Source organism: Malus domestica, chromosome 02, assembly GCF_042453785.1.
Source record: "Malus domestica chromosome 02, GDT2T_hap1".
Lineage (NCBI taxonomy): Eukaryota > Viridiplantae > Streptophyta > Magnoliopsida > Rosales > Rosaceae > Malus > Malus domestica.
The window spans coordinates 13,371,864-13,386,479 of NC_091662.1; the positions used below are offsets into that span (position 1 = coordinate 13,371,864).

General features: G+C 38.2%; 1 protein-coding gene and 1 long non-coding RNA gene across 2 annotated transcripts; both read right to left on the minus strand.

Moving 5' to 3' along the window:
- Positions 1–11,713: 11,713 nt before the first annotated feature.
- LOC139191156 (uncharacterized) lies at positions 11,714–12,964 on the minus strand. The gene has a single exon (XM_070811718.1). The coding sequence runs from the start codon at positions 12,962–12,964 to the stop codon at positions 11,714–11,716; it is 1,251 nt and encodes a 416-aa protein (XP_070667819.1).
- Positions 12,965–13,440: 476 nt separating this feature from the next.
- On the minus strand, positions 13,441–13,927 carry LOC139190407 (uncharacterized). The gene is made up of 2 exons (XR_011574657.1): positions 13,716–13,927; positions 13,441–13,626 (listed from the first exon to the last, which is right to left on the minus strand). It is a non-coding gene; the product is annotated as an uncharacterized lncRNA (long non-coding RNA).
- Between the last annotated feature and the right edge of the window lie 689 nt (positions 13,928–14,616).

Sequence of the window (14,616 nt, forward strand, 5' to 3'; positions counted from 1 at the left end):
TCTTCTTGTTTGTAGCATAGTCATGTGCAAGCCTGTGCAACTGTTTATTCTCATGCTTGAGCCCTCTGATATCCTGTTTGAGACTTATCACTTCAGCCGCCAATGATTCAACTTGGCAGGTTTGAGCAAATAGGAGTTGGGTCATATTAGACACAAAACCTGCATATTGAACACTAAGAGCCAGAGAATCCTTAACAGCCAACTCATCAGACCGTTTGGAAAATAGTTTCTTATCTTTAGAAGTGAGAAGGTTCATGGCCACCACCCCAGTGGTCATATCATTCTTCATCATAGAGTCCCCAACGGTACGAGAACCAATAGGGGATAAGAAGGATGGGCGCCATATGTTGTCTTGAGAAAGCATGGCTACCTCTTCACCAAAGTTTAGGTCAAAATGACGATTGGATGGGCCAGACATTCTCAGAAATGATGAAGGAGAAATGAGGTGCAATAAATCTCTTAAGGACAAAAATAAGGGGAAAATTCCTACAAGCAATAACTCTCTTAATGTACTTCTTGCACACAATTGGTGCCCTTATAAAAGAAAGGGTAACAGGGCCGTTGGTTCAAAAATCGAAGATGCACCACTCTTCGGATTTTGAAGAAGCACCACTCTCCACATGCAACATCAGCTCATCGGGTACCATATATAACTTTGCCAAAGATCTCTGACAAAGTTTAGACACATAAATTTTGAAGGTTCAGCTACCCTACTATTACCCACAAGGGTAAAAGAATAGCACCAAAAGAACAGCACCACTGCTTGATAACTAGAAAGTCCCAATGTGTGTCAACCTCCGTGCTCCGTGGCAAGGTAGACTGGCAAAAAGGCCCAACCTTTACTCACATTCGAGAAAACACTCCCAACAAGATTGCTTGCTCAAAAATCGAAGAGGCACTGCTCTTCGAATCTTGAGAGCCAGACTCGTTACGTGCTCAAAAATCGAAGAGGCATCGCCCTTCGAATCTCGAGAGCCAGACTCACAACAGGATTACTTTCTCAAAAATCGAAGAGACACTGCTCTCCGAATCTCAAAAGTCAGACTCCCAACATGATTGCTTTCTCAAAAATCGAAGAGGCACCGTTCTCTGAATCTTGAGAGCCAGATCCCTGACAGGATTGCTTGATCAAAAACCGAAGAGGCACCGCTCTCCAAACTTCGAAGCCAGATTTCCTTGGATAAAGCTTGTATGCAATCTTCACACACAACATCAGCTTTCCAGATACCACCGACCACTTTCTCAAAAATCGAAGAGACGCTACTCTCCGAATCTCAAGAGTTAGACTCCTAACAGGATTGCTTTCTCAAAAATTGAATAGGTATCGTTCTCTGAATCTCGAGAGTCAGATCCCCTACAAGATTGCTTGTTCGAAAACCAAAGAGGCACCACTCTCCGAACTTCAAGAGCCAGATTTCCTTAGATAAAGCTTGTCTGCAATCTTCACACGCAACATCAGCTTTCTAGATACCACAGACCACGTTTTCACAATGCTCTGACAAAGTTAAAACACGTGAAGCTTGTAACTCCCACTATCTTGCTATGACCAAGAAGGGTAAATGAATAACACTACTACTTGTTGTTAGGGAGACTCCTATATATGTCGACCTGCATCCTCCATAGCCAGGCATACCTGCAAATAAAAAAATGCTCAACTTTTCTTCACATCTGAAAGGGCACTTTCAGCAGAGTTTCTCGAAATACTCAGCTTCTTTTTTCCCCCGATAATACCTATGCAAACAAGCCACACCAGAGCAAGAATATCTCATATCATCAGAGTTAAAAGTAAGAGTATTCCATATCATGCTTTTTCCTTGTCTTTTCCTTTGGCCTTGTTCTTACCTGCAAGACAAGGAGAAAGAAAGTAATCAGTTAGCATTTGGAATCAAGCTTCCAGTCAGAAATTGATTGCCTAGAACCCCTTGTCTGATTACTTACCTGGCATTGCTCTCGGGTACTCATATTAAACATCTTATGCTTCCAGAGAAGATACCACATCTGCCTGAGGAACAGATAGGGCAAGTGAGAAGGATACAAAAAAGCATGTTGAGACAAGCGTAACAGAACACGTGCCAATACATCCACTACTTTGTCAACAGAAAAAGTATCTCATATCATCAAGGTCGAACGTACTCTAGATTTGATGGACTTGTTTTAACCCTCAAATTCTTGAGTCGGCCTTATACTCTGGAGGAAACCAGAAAACCCTCCAGCCGAGTTCAAGAATAAGCCTGTGGAAAGTTACTTCTTCAAAATCAAAAGTATCTTATATCATCTCTTCTCCATTTGCTTCTCCTTATCCTTGTTGCTGTTTACGACACAAGGAGAAGAAGAACAATCAACCGGAAGCCGAAGTTGAACCTCTGATCCAGATTGCTTGCTTGGAAGTCTGATTGCTTACCTTGTCTGTTACCTCCTTCGGCAAATCTCCTAGCTCGACGACTTGGAGGACTCTTACTATAGGGTTTGTATTGCACTTGACCAAGCCTGAAACTACAAGTAAGCTTCAAGTGAAATTGATACATTACCTTGTGCATCTTCATCGATTAAAGATACCACCCCTGGATGGAGGAAAAGTACTTCTAGAGAAGATGCCACATCTACATATGAGACAGATAAGGCAAGTGAAAATGATACCACACTTCGGTACTTAGAAGTTTCGTGATTACTCAATGGCTTGGATCTTGCAAGTCCTCAACCTAGGAGCTTCCCTTACTCGGGAACTTAGGGGAGCACTGTTTGTACCATACTTGACCAATCCCGAAACTACTGAGCACCGATCAACGTTATACCGTCAAGGACCCAGAAGAGTTTCCCTTAAACCAGGAGGCCAATCACACAGTGACACATGTCAACATCAGAAGCCAATCACAACACGACACGTGTCAACATCAGAAGTCAATCACAACACGACACGTGTCAATGTCATAATGAAACTAGAAACTCTCTTCTATAAATAGAGATCATTCTCTCACAATATTTCCTAATTTCATTTGTACTAAATCATTCACTAGTATTCACTAAAGAAAAGCTTGAACCTATGTACTTGTGTAAACCCTTCACAATTAATAATAACTTCTTTATTCCGTGGACGTAGCCAATCTGGGTGAACCATATACATCTTATGTTTGCTTCCCTGTCCCTATCCATTTACACTTATCCAGACTACTGACCGAAGCAATCTAGCGAAGGTCACAAACTTAACATTTTCTATTGTACCAAAGTCCTCACTGATTTTGTGCATCAACAAGTTCTAATTTATCCAGACCTTGATAGGAAACGAGTGAGCTAGCTCACATAATATTTTTCCATCCCCTATCACCGAATTGAGACACCGCCAATCTATTTAAAAATACTTTTATGAAAGGGGGAAAAATAATACTTAAGGTTTCAGTTTAGCATGCGAATAATATCATATTTAATAAAACATGATCCTTGCATATTGCATGACAAGAAAAGAAAGCAGTGCATCTAAAACGTTGTCATAGAACAAAGGAATACCATAGCATATAATTGGGAATTGATATATCAAAGCAAAGGGCAAAATAATTCCTACGAAAGATGAGAAAGTTAGGCTGCCCTAATCCTAAATGCATGTCTATACGAAAATGCCCCTCTCTAATTACAAACTAATAATTTTCCACCACACGGCCATGTCTTCCCAAGTTTTACAACCCAAACATCAACCAAGCACGGATCTACGTGGGAGACTGGATAGGTTGGCCCAGCCCAGTCATTTTTGTTTTCCACGAGTTCAGGATCTATACTCAAATTCTTATAGAAAAATTCTAATCACAAACATCATTTGTACTAAATCATTCACTTGTACTCACTAAACAAGAGCTTGAACCTATGTACTTGTGTAAACCCTTCACAATTAATGAGAACTCCTCTATTCTGTGGACGTAGCCAATCTGGGTGAACCACGTACATCTTGTGTTTGCTTTCCTATCTCTATCCATTTATATACTTATCAACACTAATGACCGGAGCAATCTAGCGAAGATCACAAAAAGTGACTGTTTTCGCTACCTAGGATCTATCTTGCAAGAGAACGGAGAATTAGATGGAGATCTCAACCATAGAATACAAGCTGGATCGATGAAGTGTAAGAGTGCATCCGGCGTGTTGTGTGATCGTCGTAGGCCACTGAAGCTCAAGGGAAAATTTTATAGGACGGCAATAAGGCCAGCGATGTTGTATGGCACAGAATGTTGGGCGGTGAAGCATCAATACATACACAAAATGGGTGTAGCGGAGATGAGGATGCTTCGTGGGATGTATGGGCACACGAGAAAGGATAAGATTGGGAATGAGGATATCCGAGGTAAAGTAGGAGTAGCCAAAATTGAAGGAAATATGAGAGAAAATCGGTTCCGGTGGTTTGGACATGTGCAAAGAAGGCCTACTGACCCTCCGGTTCGAAAATGTGACTACGGGACAGAGGTTCAGGGCCGAAGGGGTAGAGGAAGACCTAGGAAAACTTTGGAAGAGACCCTAAGAAAAGACTTGAGTACTTGGATCTAACGGAGGACATGACACAAAACCAAGCGCAATGACGTTCTAGGATTCATATAGCCGACCCCACTTAGTGGGAAAAGGCTTTGTTGTTGTTGTTGTTGTTGTATACATTTTAATTTTTTTATTGATTTTTTTTTCAATTATTTAAATTTGACAATAAAAAATTAAGAAAAATATGTAAAAAGTAAAAATGAATCAATGGATAACACTGCCCATCCCACTCCTCGACGACCCTGAGTCCTGACCCTCTCTTTGTTTATTCTCCGGCGAATCCACACCACACTACGCCACACCTCCAAATTCATCTTCTCCAGCGACACCGCATCGTCAAATTCATTGTTCAGTCCCACCAAATCATCTTCCACCTCCGGCTTGCACACACTCTCTTTCCTTGTCGACCTTCCACCATCCATTCCTCTATCAATTTATCGTCGGCCACCTCTCTCTCGTCCGCCAACAGCTCAATGAAAACCCCTTTCATTTCAGTCGTCAACGTAGAGCTCCGTCAATTCTCACGATTCGATCGTCAATGTCCGTCTCTCTCTCTATCTTCTCTATATCTCTCTGCAACTCACTCCCCCTCTATTTTAAGATTCAGGGTTTTTAATTTTCGATTTTGGGGATGAATTACAGAATTGGGGAATGATTTTCGAATTTGGCCTAAGAGATCTTGGTTTACAAACCCAAAAAAAACCTAGAAAAAAAATTCAGGATTACCGATTTTCGATTTGGGATCTTTTTTGGTTCCTCTTATTCCGACATTTTTGTTCAATTTTTGATAACCACTTTTAGGTTCGGTTGCTGAACCGAAACCAGCCCTACTAGAATCCCAACATCAATTCTGTGGATTTCGATGTTTCCATACCTTATAAAGTTAAACATTGCGACTTTTCGAAGCAAGGATCATAGACAATTTGATAGATAAAGCACAAAAGTGCTTCTCTAATTCATATTTGAATAAACTTGTTATTATCAGTCATGCTTTTCCCCATGCAAAGTTGTAGATGCTCCGCGCGAATTACTACAGTGCCAGTCCCATAATTTTTCAAAAATCTTCGACCATGAAAAAGCGCAATGTTCTTCACTTTTGGCGTATAATCACAACATGTATATATATACACATCTCCAAAACCATCTTTCTCATAAGTTCTTCATAGATTTTACATAATTAGAAACCATTCTAATTTACCTTTATGTACAAACTAAATAGTAACATCTAGTAATGGTTTTCGAGGTAGCTAGATTAATCAAAATATGTTTGAATTCATACAACATATATTTTGAACCTTAGTTATGGTTCTTATGGTTACAATGCAATTCTATTCTTTTGTCTGCTATATTCAGATCGTGTAATTTAGAGCATGGAACTAATTGTCAAACTCTACATATATAGACATGATCACTCCGATTTATCTCAAGTATATTGCTTTGGTCAAAGACTTCTGGAGGTAGATTTTCTATGGGCTCCAGGAATATCTACCTTTATCACCTAGAAGGTGATAGGTTCCTTGTCGTGCATTCATGTATCTCCATGTTATGGTTGGGAACGTCATTAGGACTTAAGATCTGCAATGTGCGAATCCTCTTTGCAATCTTGTCCCTATAACTTAAGGTATTCCTTAGACTTGCCCCAATCACTAATGAACCTTCTTAATCCGCAGTAAGGTCATGTGTTTGACCGACATATGCTCTCACTTTCCTTTATCATTGACGACTCAACATTAGGTTATCACAAATAACCAATTATGTGTTGTAGCGTCAATTGCTTTTTGGGCATACTCCAACAGTTTCGTTGCTGAGATGGTTGGGTGCATTTTCTTTTTAGTTTTCTATAACAATGAACAGAATTGACCTTTTAACCCATTTAATGGGGATAGAGTTTTGAAAGAAATTATAATTCGGCCTACGATTTCTAAAAGACTTGACCATTGGGTCATGATTAATAGTTTTTTCACCTTAGCTGGGGCCATATTAAAACTAAGGTCTCACCATAAGGACCATGAAAAAAATTTAGCCTATTTTCCTTTAATATTTTCCAACACCCTCAAACTCATGATGTGGAATCATGAGTTTATCAAGAAGGAAATAAAACCTAATTTCGAACTCAATAAATTCAAAATCCCCCTCACCCGGTACCATGCATTTAGTGAGTCACATGTGCATGAAATCTTCACTGATATGCTAACGCTAATCTTTTCGAATGCTTAACAAATCATAATATGTCGGTAATAATGCCTCTTTTCGAGCCCAACTAGAACTAGCGATAATCTTTTTGAAAGACCAACTAGACAAACCCTCTTTTCCAAAGCCTGACTAACAAATCATAATTCTCGAAATTAACGTCTCTTTTCGAAAGCCCAATTTAAACTAAGCTCCTTTCGAAAACCCCAACCTCACATCATCTTCAAATTACGTAGTCAATAAATACCCAAGCATCATCTGATTTTCTTTGAAATTTTCTTTTGATAAGATGAGGCCGGTGTCCCAAACCCAAACGAAAAATTTCCAACTCACAATTCTTTTGACGATAAGATTTTCCATCACATTATCTTTGTCCATTGTGCTGGCAGCTAAATAATGGTTCCTACGTCATGTTGTTACTGGACACCACGTAGTGACTTCTTCAACCCATCAACGATCGCAAAGAAGAGACGCACTTCCGAATAAAACTACACGTTTTAATTTTCTTCCCACTTTCACAATCCTTCACTAAAAAGTTTAAAACATTATTTGACTTGGAACGCTAATATTAAAATGTGAGCATTTAACTCCAATCAATTAACAACGATTAAAATAATACTTTATTTTTTGACGTAGAATAATATTCTCAACTTTAAATTGGAATAATAAACACTCTAAGTCACATGCTTATATATGTGACAATTGCTTTTTATACATGTGACAATTGTTGGATCCATTAATAGACCTAAAGTGCTTTTCGTAGACCCAATATGTTTTACCATTTCCGTTTATTAAAATTATGTGCGTGACACATGTATTTGTCACTATCTTTTTTTTTTTCTTTTTTCTTATGATGTTATCCATATAAAATCAGTGGCCTCAATGCAACCTAGCTATTTGGTGCATGCACCAACACTGGAAAGAGACTAAGATGAAAATAGCATTTTGTCACATGATCATGCTCTTGTTCTGTATCTTTCAACTGCCAAATTTTCATAATTTCATTATATGTACCTAAACAACACACTACATAGTAGAGATTACAATATATATTGAAAGGAAAATCATATTCACACTGCTCTTTTCTCTTTCTACACACCATTATTTAATTTTATGTGTTATTTTTTTTTTGTTTATTCAATTTGATGACCAAAATAAAGATAAGTGTGTACAAGAGCTAAAAAGTGTGTAGTTGTTATTTCCCCCATCCACACAAAAAAGGAGATATCTGAAAATATACTTCATGTTTTAAATGATTTTTGAAAATGGCCATGACGTAAATCTTTCATATTCTAGGTAATTGCCTTGACAATTACGCTTTGTGTTAGACCAAAATTGTGCAGGGGAAGTAAATTTCTTACAAAAAATCCCCTTAACGAGATGTTGTGGTGTTTGATTGCCTTTTGGAAGTGAGGCACATAAGTAGTTAACGGAAAAGTTACATAAGCATTTAATAGAAAAATATACAATAAAAAACGCCAGAAGTTTGAAATTGATAATACGTTGAGTAGCAATGTGATAAAACTTGGAAACAAAAGAGTGTGCCCTTTACAATAGTTAAAAAAGGGAACAGATTTGGGTTTATTGAAGATTTGAAAACATCTTATGGTGTTTTCATAGCCACTTTACAAAATATTGAATTTTTTATGTATATTATATATATAAAACAGTTACAAGATCAAACATATATAGAAGAAGAAACAGGAAAGAAAAATGGAGGACAAAAGGTACAGGACAATGGCAGCTAAGCAAGCATAATGATGACCTCCACTATCTCTAACTTAAGCCACTAACTAGCTTTACAATGATGAGGGAATATTATCACTTAAGTATGCCTAAAGTAAGCATTAAACACCATGACTAAAACAAACAGCTAACACTAGCACTAAGACTAGCCGAAAGCTACCTAAGCTGAGCTGTTATCCATCAAAACTAGACAAAAGCTTGCATTATTCTTCCAACACCCCCCCTCAAGCTGGATCTAGGGGATCCCTTGAGCCAAGCTTGGACAGAATGCACAGAAACGGAACCGTAGGAAGAGATTTGGTAAAAATGTTAGCCAACTGATCATGACTGCGAGTATAGTAGGTGGTTATGATTTTGAATTGAACTTGTGCTTGAACATAATGACAACCCACTTCAATATGCTTCGTTCTCTCGTGGAAGACTGGATTGGAAACAATGTGCATGGCAGCTTGATTGTCATAAAACATAGACATAGGTTCATTGCTGGGAAAGCCTAGATCCAACAGATGGCTTTTCAGCCAAATAAGTTCACACGCAGTGGAGGCCATAGCTCGATACTCGGCCTTTGCACTGGATCGAGCTACTACAGTTTGCTTCTTGTTGCGCCATGTTACCAAATTGCCACCTACAAAGGTGTAAAAACCTGTTGTTGACTTGCGATCAAGAGAATTTTCAGCCCAATCAGCATCTGTATATCCCATGTGGGCAGTGCTATCATTTTTTGTCATAAGGAGTCCTCGACCAATAGACCCTTTTAGATAACGAAGAATTCTCTTCACAATTTTCATATGAGCTAATGTAGGAGCATGCATAAATTGACTCACAATACTCACGGCATAAGAGATATCAGGACGCGTGATTGTGAGGTAAATAAGCTTTCCTACAAGTCTTTGATACTTAGTAATATCAGAGAGAGCTTCACTGTGAGTACTAAGTTGTAGCTTGCTATCCAAAGGAGTACGTGCAGGTTTACTATCTATTAAGCCAGAGTCCTTCAAAAGATCAAGAATGTATTTCCTTTGATTAAGAAATAGGCCTTCCTGTGAATTTGCAAGCTCAATACCTAGGAAATATTTGAGACGTCCTAAATCTTTGATTGCAGATTTGTTTTGAAGAGCGAGCTTGAGAGAGTGAATTTCTTCAGCATTGTCACCTGTCACTATAAGATCATCAACGTAGATTAAAACAATTACTTTTCCAACTAAGCCATCACGAACAAATAGTGAGGAATCAGCACTATTTCTTTGAAAGCCAAACTTTTCAAGAATGGAGCTCAGTTTTGCATACCATGCACGTGGAGACTGTTTCAATCCATAAATGGATTTATGCAATTTACAAACCATGTCGGGGTCATCTGATTGAGGATGTCCGGGTGGTAGTTTCATGTACACCTCCTCCTCTAATTCCCCATGCAAAAAAGCATTCTTTACATCCATTTGATAAAGAGGCCAAGACTTATTTACGGCAATTGATAATAGAACCCTTACAGTGTTCATTTTGGCTACGGGAGCAAATGTTTCCTTGTAATCCAAGCCATAAGTCTGAGTAAATCCACGAGCTACCAAACGAGCTTTGTGCCTTTCAATCGTCCATTCTGAGTTGAACTTAGTCTTGTACACCCAACGGCTGCCAACTGATTTCTTCCCTTCGGGAAGTTTAACTACACTCCAGGTTCGGTTGTCATGAAGAGCTTGCAGTTCATCCCTCATCGCTTTTTGCCAAATTTCAAGTTCATTTTCTTCTTGAAATGTTTGTGGTTCATGAGTATTGTCCAAAGTACTAAGTTCATTTGCTTTCTTGAAATGTTTGTGGTTCATGAGTATTGTCCAAAGTACTAAGAACAGAAGTATGAGAGGGGGAAAACTGCTTAAAGGAAACAAAGTTTGTAAGAGGATACCTAGAAGTGTAGGTGACATAATCATGTAGTCGAAGTGGAGGCTGTCGAACCCTAGAAGGGATTCGACGAGTTGGAACGTAAGGTTCAATATTTGTGGTTTGAGATGAAGGTAGCTCATGCAATAGAGTTGGTGGGTTACGTGAAATGGGACTTTCTTGATAGAGAGGAACACTAGGTAATGGAAACATGTCACTCAAAAACTCCCCCTGATCTGCATCACTTAGTTTCTTAGAGAAGTAGGGCATGTTTTCATCAAATCTCACATCCCTTGAAACCATTATTTTCTTTGTGATTGGGTTGTAACACTTGTAGTACTTTTGGGTAGATGAGTAACCAAAGAAAACACATTTGGTTGCTCGAGGATCCAGTTTATCACGGTGGAGAGATTGGTTGTGAACAAAGCAAGTGGACCCAAAAACTCTTAAGTGTGAGAGATCATTTTGTCTGTCTTTCAACATTTCACATGGAGACTTGAAACTAAGTACTTTACTAGGCAATCTATTGATTAGGTAGGCAGCTGTAAGTACTCCTTGTGACCAAAATTTCTTTGGCACATTCATATGAAACATGATTGATCTTGTCTTCTCAAGAAGGTCTCTATTCTTTCTCTTCTTTCAGCAATCCCATTTTGTTAGGGTGTGCCAACACATGTTGTTTGGTGCAGTATGCCATGAATACTAAGATATTGATACATGTTATGGGACATATATTTATGCAAATTGAGTACCAACTAGTTTGTGAAAATCTTGAAAAACATTTGAAAGTTCACTCTTAAATTTCAAAAGATACAACCAAGTCATCCTTGTAAAATCATCAACAAAGGTTACAAAGTATTTATATCCATCAAAGGACTCTAGTATTAGACCCCAAATGTCTGAATGAATGATTTCAAAAGGATGGCTAGCTCTAGAAGTGGAAGAATCAAAAGGCAACCTAGAAAACTTAGACAAGTGACAAACATCACACTTTAACTTGTCCTTACATATTTTTGGAAACAAAAAAGACATTACTTTATTAGAAGGATGTGCCAAACGTTGATGCCAAAGTTGTTGGTCTTGAAAAACACTTGAATTGACTTGAAAAAACTTGGGATTCTTAGTGTCTTTAGCCAAGTAGTAAAGCCCATTCAACAAGAAACCTTCACCAATCGTTCTCTTGGTGATGATATCCTGAAAATGACATTGTGAGGGGAGAAAATGACTAGACAGTTTAGAGAATTGGTGATAGCTCCTACTGATAGAAGTTGAAAAGGAAAAGAAGGTATGTAAAGGGCTGCTGACTCTATGTGTTTTGACAATAAGTTGATTTTTATTTTTCCTACAACCGTGGCACCCTTCCCATTAGCTACTGACACATGAGAAATTTTTTTCATTTTTGTAAAATCATGTAAGTTATTAATTTATTTGTCATGTGATCCGTGACTCCTGAGTCAATGATCCAATAATCATGTTCATTACTAGCATTTAGGGTAGTAGAGAAGGCACTGAAAATACCTGGGATATCTTTCTGTGAAACATGGTCATGTTTAGCCAGAAAACTAGCAAATTTTCCAAGTAAAGCTGTGTGATTCTTCTCTTCAGCTACGGGAGCTTTATCTCTATTGTTAAGCACCTGTTTGTTGTGGAGATATGCTGCAAAATCATTGATTAATGTAGCAGGATTGGTAGTGAAATTCACCATTCCTTCTGTCGACAAGGTAGCTGCATGGTTGGCCTTGTAGCTATTGTTGTTTAGATATTTTTGTGTACCCTTTATCTCTGGACCTTTTGTCTCCTTCAAGAACTTAGACTTCAATTCCGGATGAAGAATCCAACATCTATCTTTTATATGGCCAAGAGAATCACAGTAGTTGCACTTTACATCTGGTCTTTTTCCCTTGTAAACTTTGCTTTCAGGATGTTTGTTGCTAGAGACATAAGCCCTAGTCTCAGAAACGCTGTCTTTAGTCTCTTGATTCATGACTTTCATCCTTACTTCTTCCCTTTGGATTATGGCACACACACCAGTGAAGGAAGGGAGTTCAGCATTCATTAAGATGTGACTTCTAAGGTCTTCGAACTCTGGACCTAAGCTTGCTAAGAGTTGAAAAATCTTGTCTTCTTCTGCTCTCTTGATCAACACAGTGGCATCAGTGGTATGAGGATGATAAACATCGAGCTCATTCCACATGTTTGTAAGACTGCCAAGGTGTTGAACAAATGCTTTGCTTCCTTTTTGTAGACTTGCCAAATTCTTCTTAAGCTGGAAGACACAGGCAGCATTATTTTGATTTCCATACATCTCTTTTACTTGCTTCCAGAGATGCATGGATGACTCGGAATAACTGAAAATTTTAGCAATCCTTCGCTCCATTGAATTGAGCAACCAAGACATGATCAACTGATCTTTGCACAGCCACGACTCGTATGTAGAAAAAGTGACTACTGGAGCTTCAATAGCACCATTTACATAGCCAAGCTTTGATCTTCCTCCAAGTGCAAGAGATATTGCACGACTCCAGGGAAGGTAGTTGAATTCATTCAACAAAACAGAACTGAGACGTTGATTAGGATTGACCTCAACGTTATAAAATGCTGGAGCATCCATCGAGCTTTCAGTTTCAGAGAGTTCTTCAGCCATCTTGGCTTAGAGCAAAAGAAACTTAGCGGAAACAATTACTAGAGTCAGGAATTTAGAGTTCTTGCTCTGATACCATATTGAATTTTTTATGTATATTTTATATATAAAATAGTTACAAGATCAAACATATATAGAAGAAGAAACGGGAAAGAAAAATGGAGGACAAAAGGTAGAGGACAATGGCAGCTAAGCAAGCATAATGATGACCTCCACTCTCTCTAACTGAAGCCACTAACTAGCTTTACAATGATGAGGTAATATTATCACTTAAGTATGCCTAAAGTAAGCATTAAACACCATGACTAAAACAAATAGCTAACACTAGCACTAAGACTATCCGAAAGCTGCCTAAGCTGAGCTGTTATCCATCAAAACTAGACAAAAGCTTGCATTATTCTTCCAACACAAAAGCATTGGCAAAGTTCTATAGGCTTTGTTAGCATGACCATATGGCCAGCTTCTCTAATCAATCTCACTTCTGCATTCAGACCATTCTCAATCATCCACCGTTGAAATTCTTCTTTCATCACCTCATCTTCTTCACACACTACAAAAATCCTAGTTACCGACCCGAATTTCGCTTCTGTAAGCAACCCTTCCTTGTTCATGTCTTCCAAGAACATCCCAGATGGCCTTATCAACATTTTAGCTAATTCCAGATCCTGCATGCAAAGGTAAAACAAATACGACTGTGTTTTAATCAACAACTGGGACACTAGAATTTAATTTGGGTTAAGGTAAGAAAACTAGCCTCTGGTTTGCAGTGCTGGTACAATTTGGCTGCCATATATTGTGAACCAAACATAATTGAAGTCAACTGATTTTCCGGGTTATTTTGTCCAAATGTAAATTGGCAATCCAATAACGACTCCGCCGGGGTCCTTTTCAAGAACTTTGATTTCCATCACACAAAAAATTTAGAAAGCCAAAATAAAAACTAGAGCTTGTTTAATAACCATTTTAGTTTTTCAAAACGACCCCAAATTAATATCAATCTGCATTTTTGAAGTATATTGTAACAAATGAATCAAAATATAAAAATAATTATTTAATCAAAATAATCACAAGTGATACAAAACGAGTGTATGGTCCAAAAAAATTTCTAGGCCATAGGCAGGACGAAATTTCTCATAACCTCTTCGAGTTTGAGCGGAGTAAATAATCGTGGCTAATCACAAATTATCTCTCTTTTAAAAAACAAAACAAAGAAAATCTTGTTGAATAACAACGAAAGTTGGCGTCTCAACTCTCAAATCTCAAATATTTTCAGTGATGGGGGAGGAGATTCTGCCTAAAAGCTCTTTAATCACTCATTATTGTAAGTTCTTCTGCTATCCAATAACCACCAATCCACATGCCTGCATAGCTTTATCAAGGGACGTGATCTATGCTAGGAGAAATTTATCATTGTGATCGGAATGTACATCACGTGTTTTTATATAAGTGGTGGAAATTTTATTTTTTAACTTATTAACTTTTTAGCATACATATCCCATCATTTGTATAATAACACATAGTGTATCACTCCGTGTTTTGATCATACTAAAAAATCTCTCGCTACCTCAACACCAAGAATTTTGTCCATCCTAGCAATTGTTAGGTTTAAAACCCTAGGTCCCTATCTACCCTCTCTCCCTTTAGGTGTTGCTGGA

Excerpts from the sequence above, each read along its gene's own strand:
- LOC139191156 (XM_070811718.1), bottom strand. The coding sequence starts at position 12,964 with ATGGCTGAAGAACTCTCTGAAACTGAAAGCTCGATGGATGCTCCAGCA.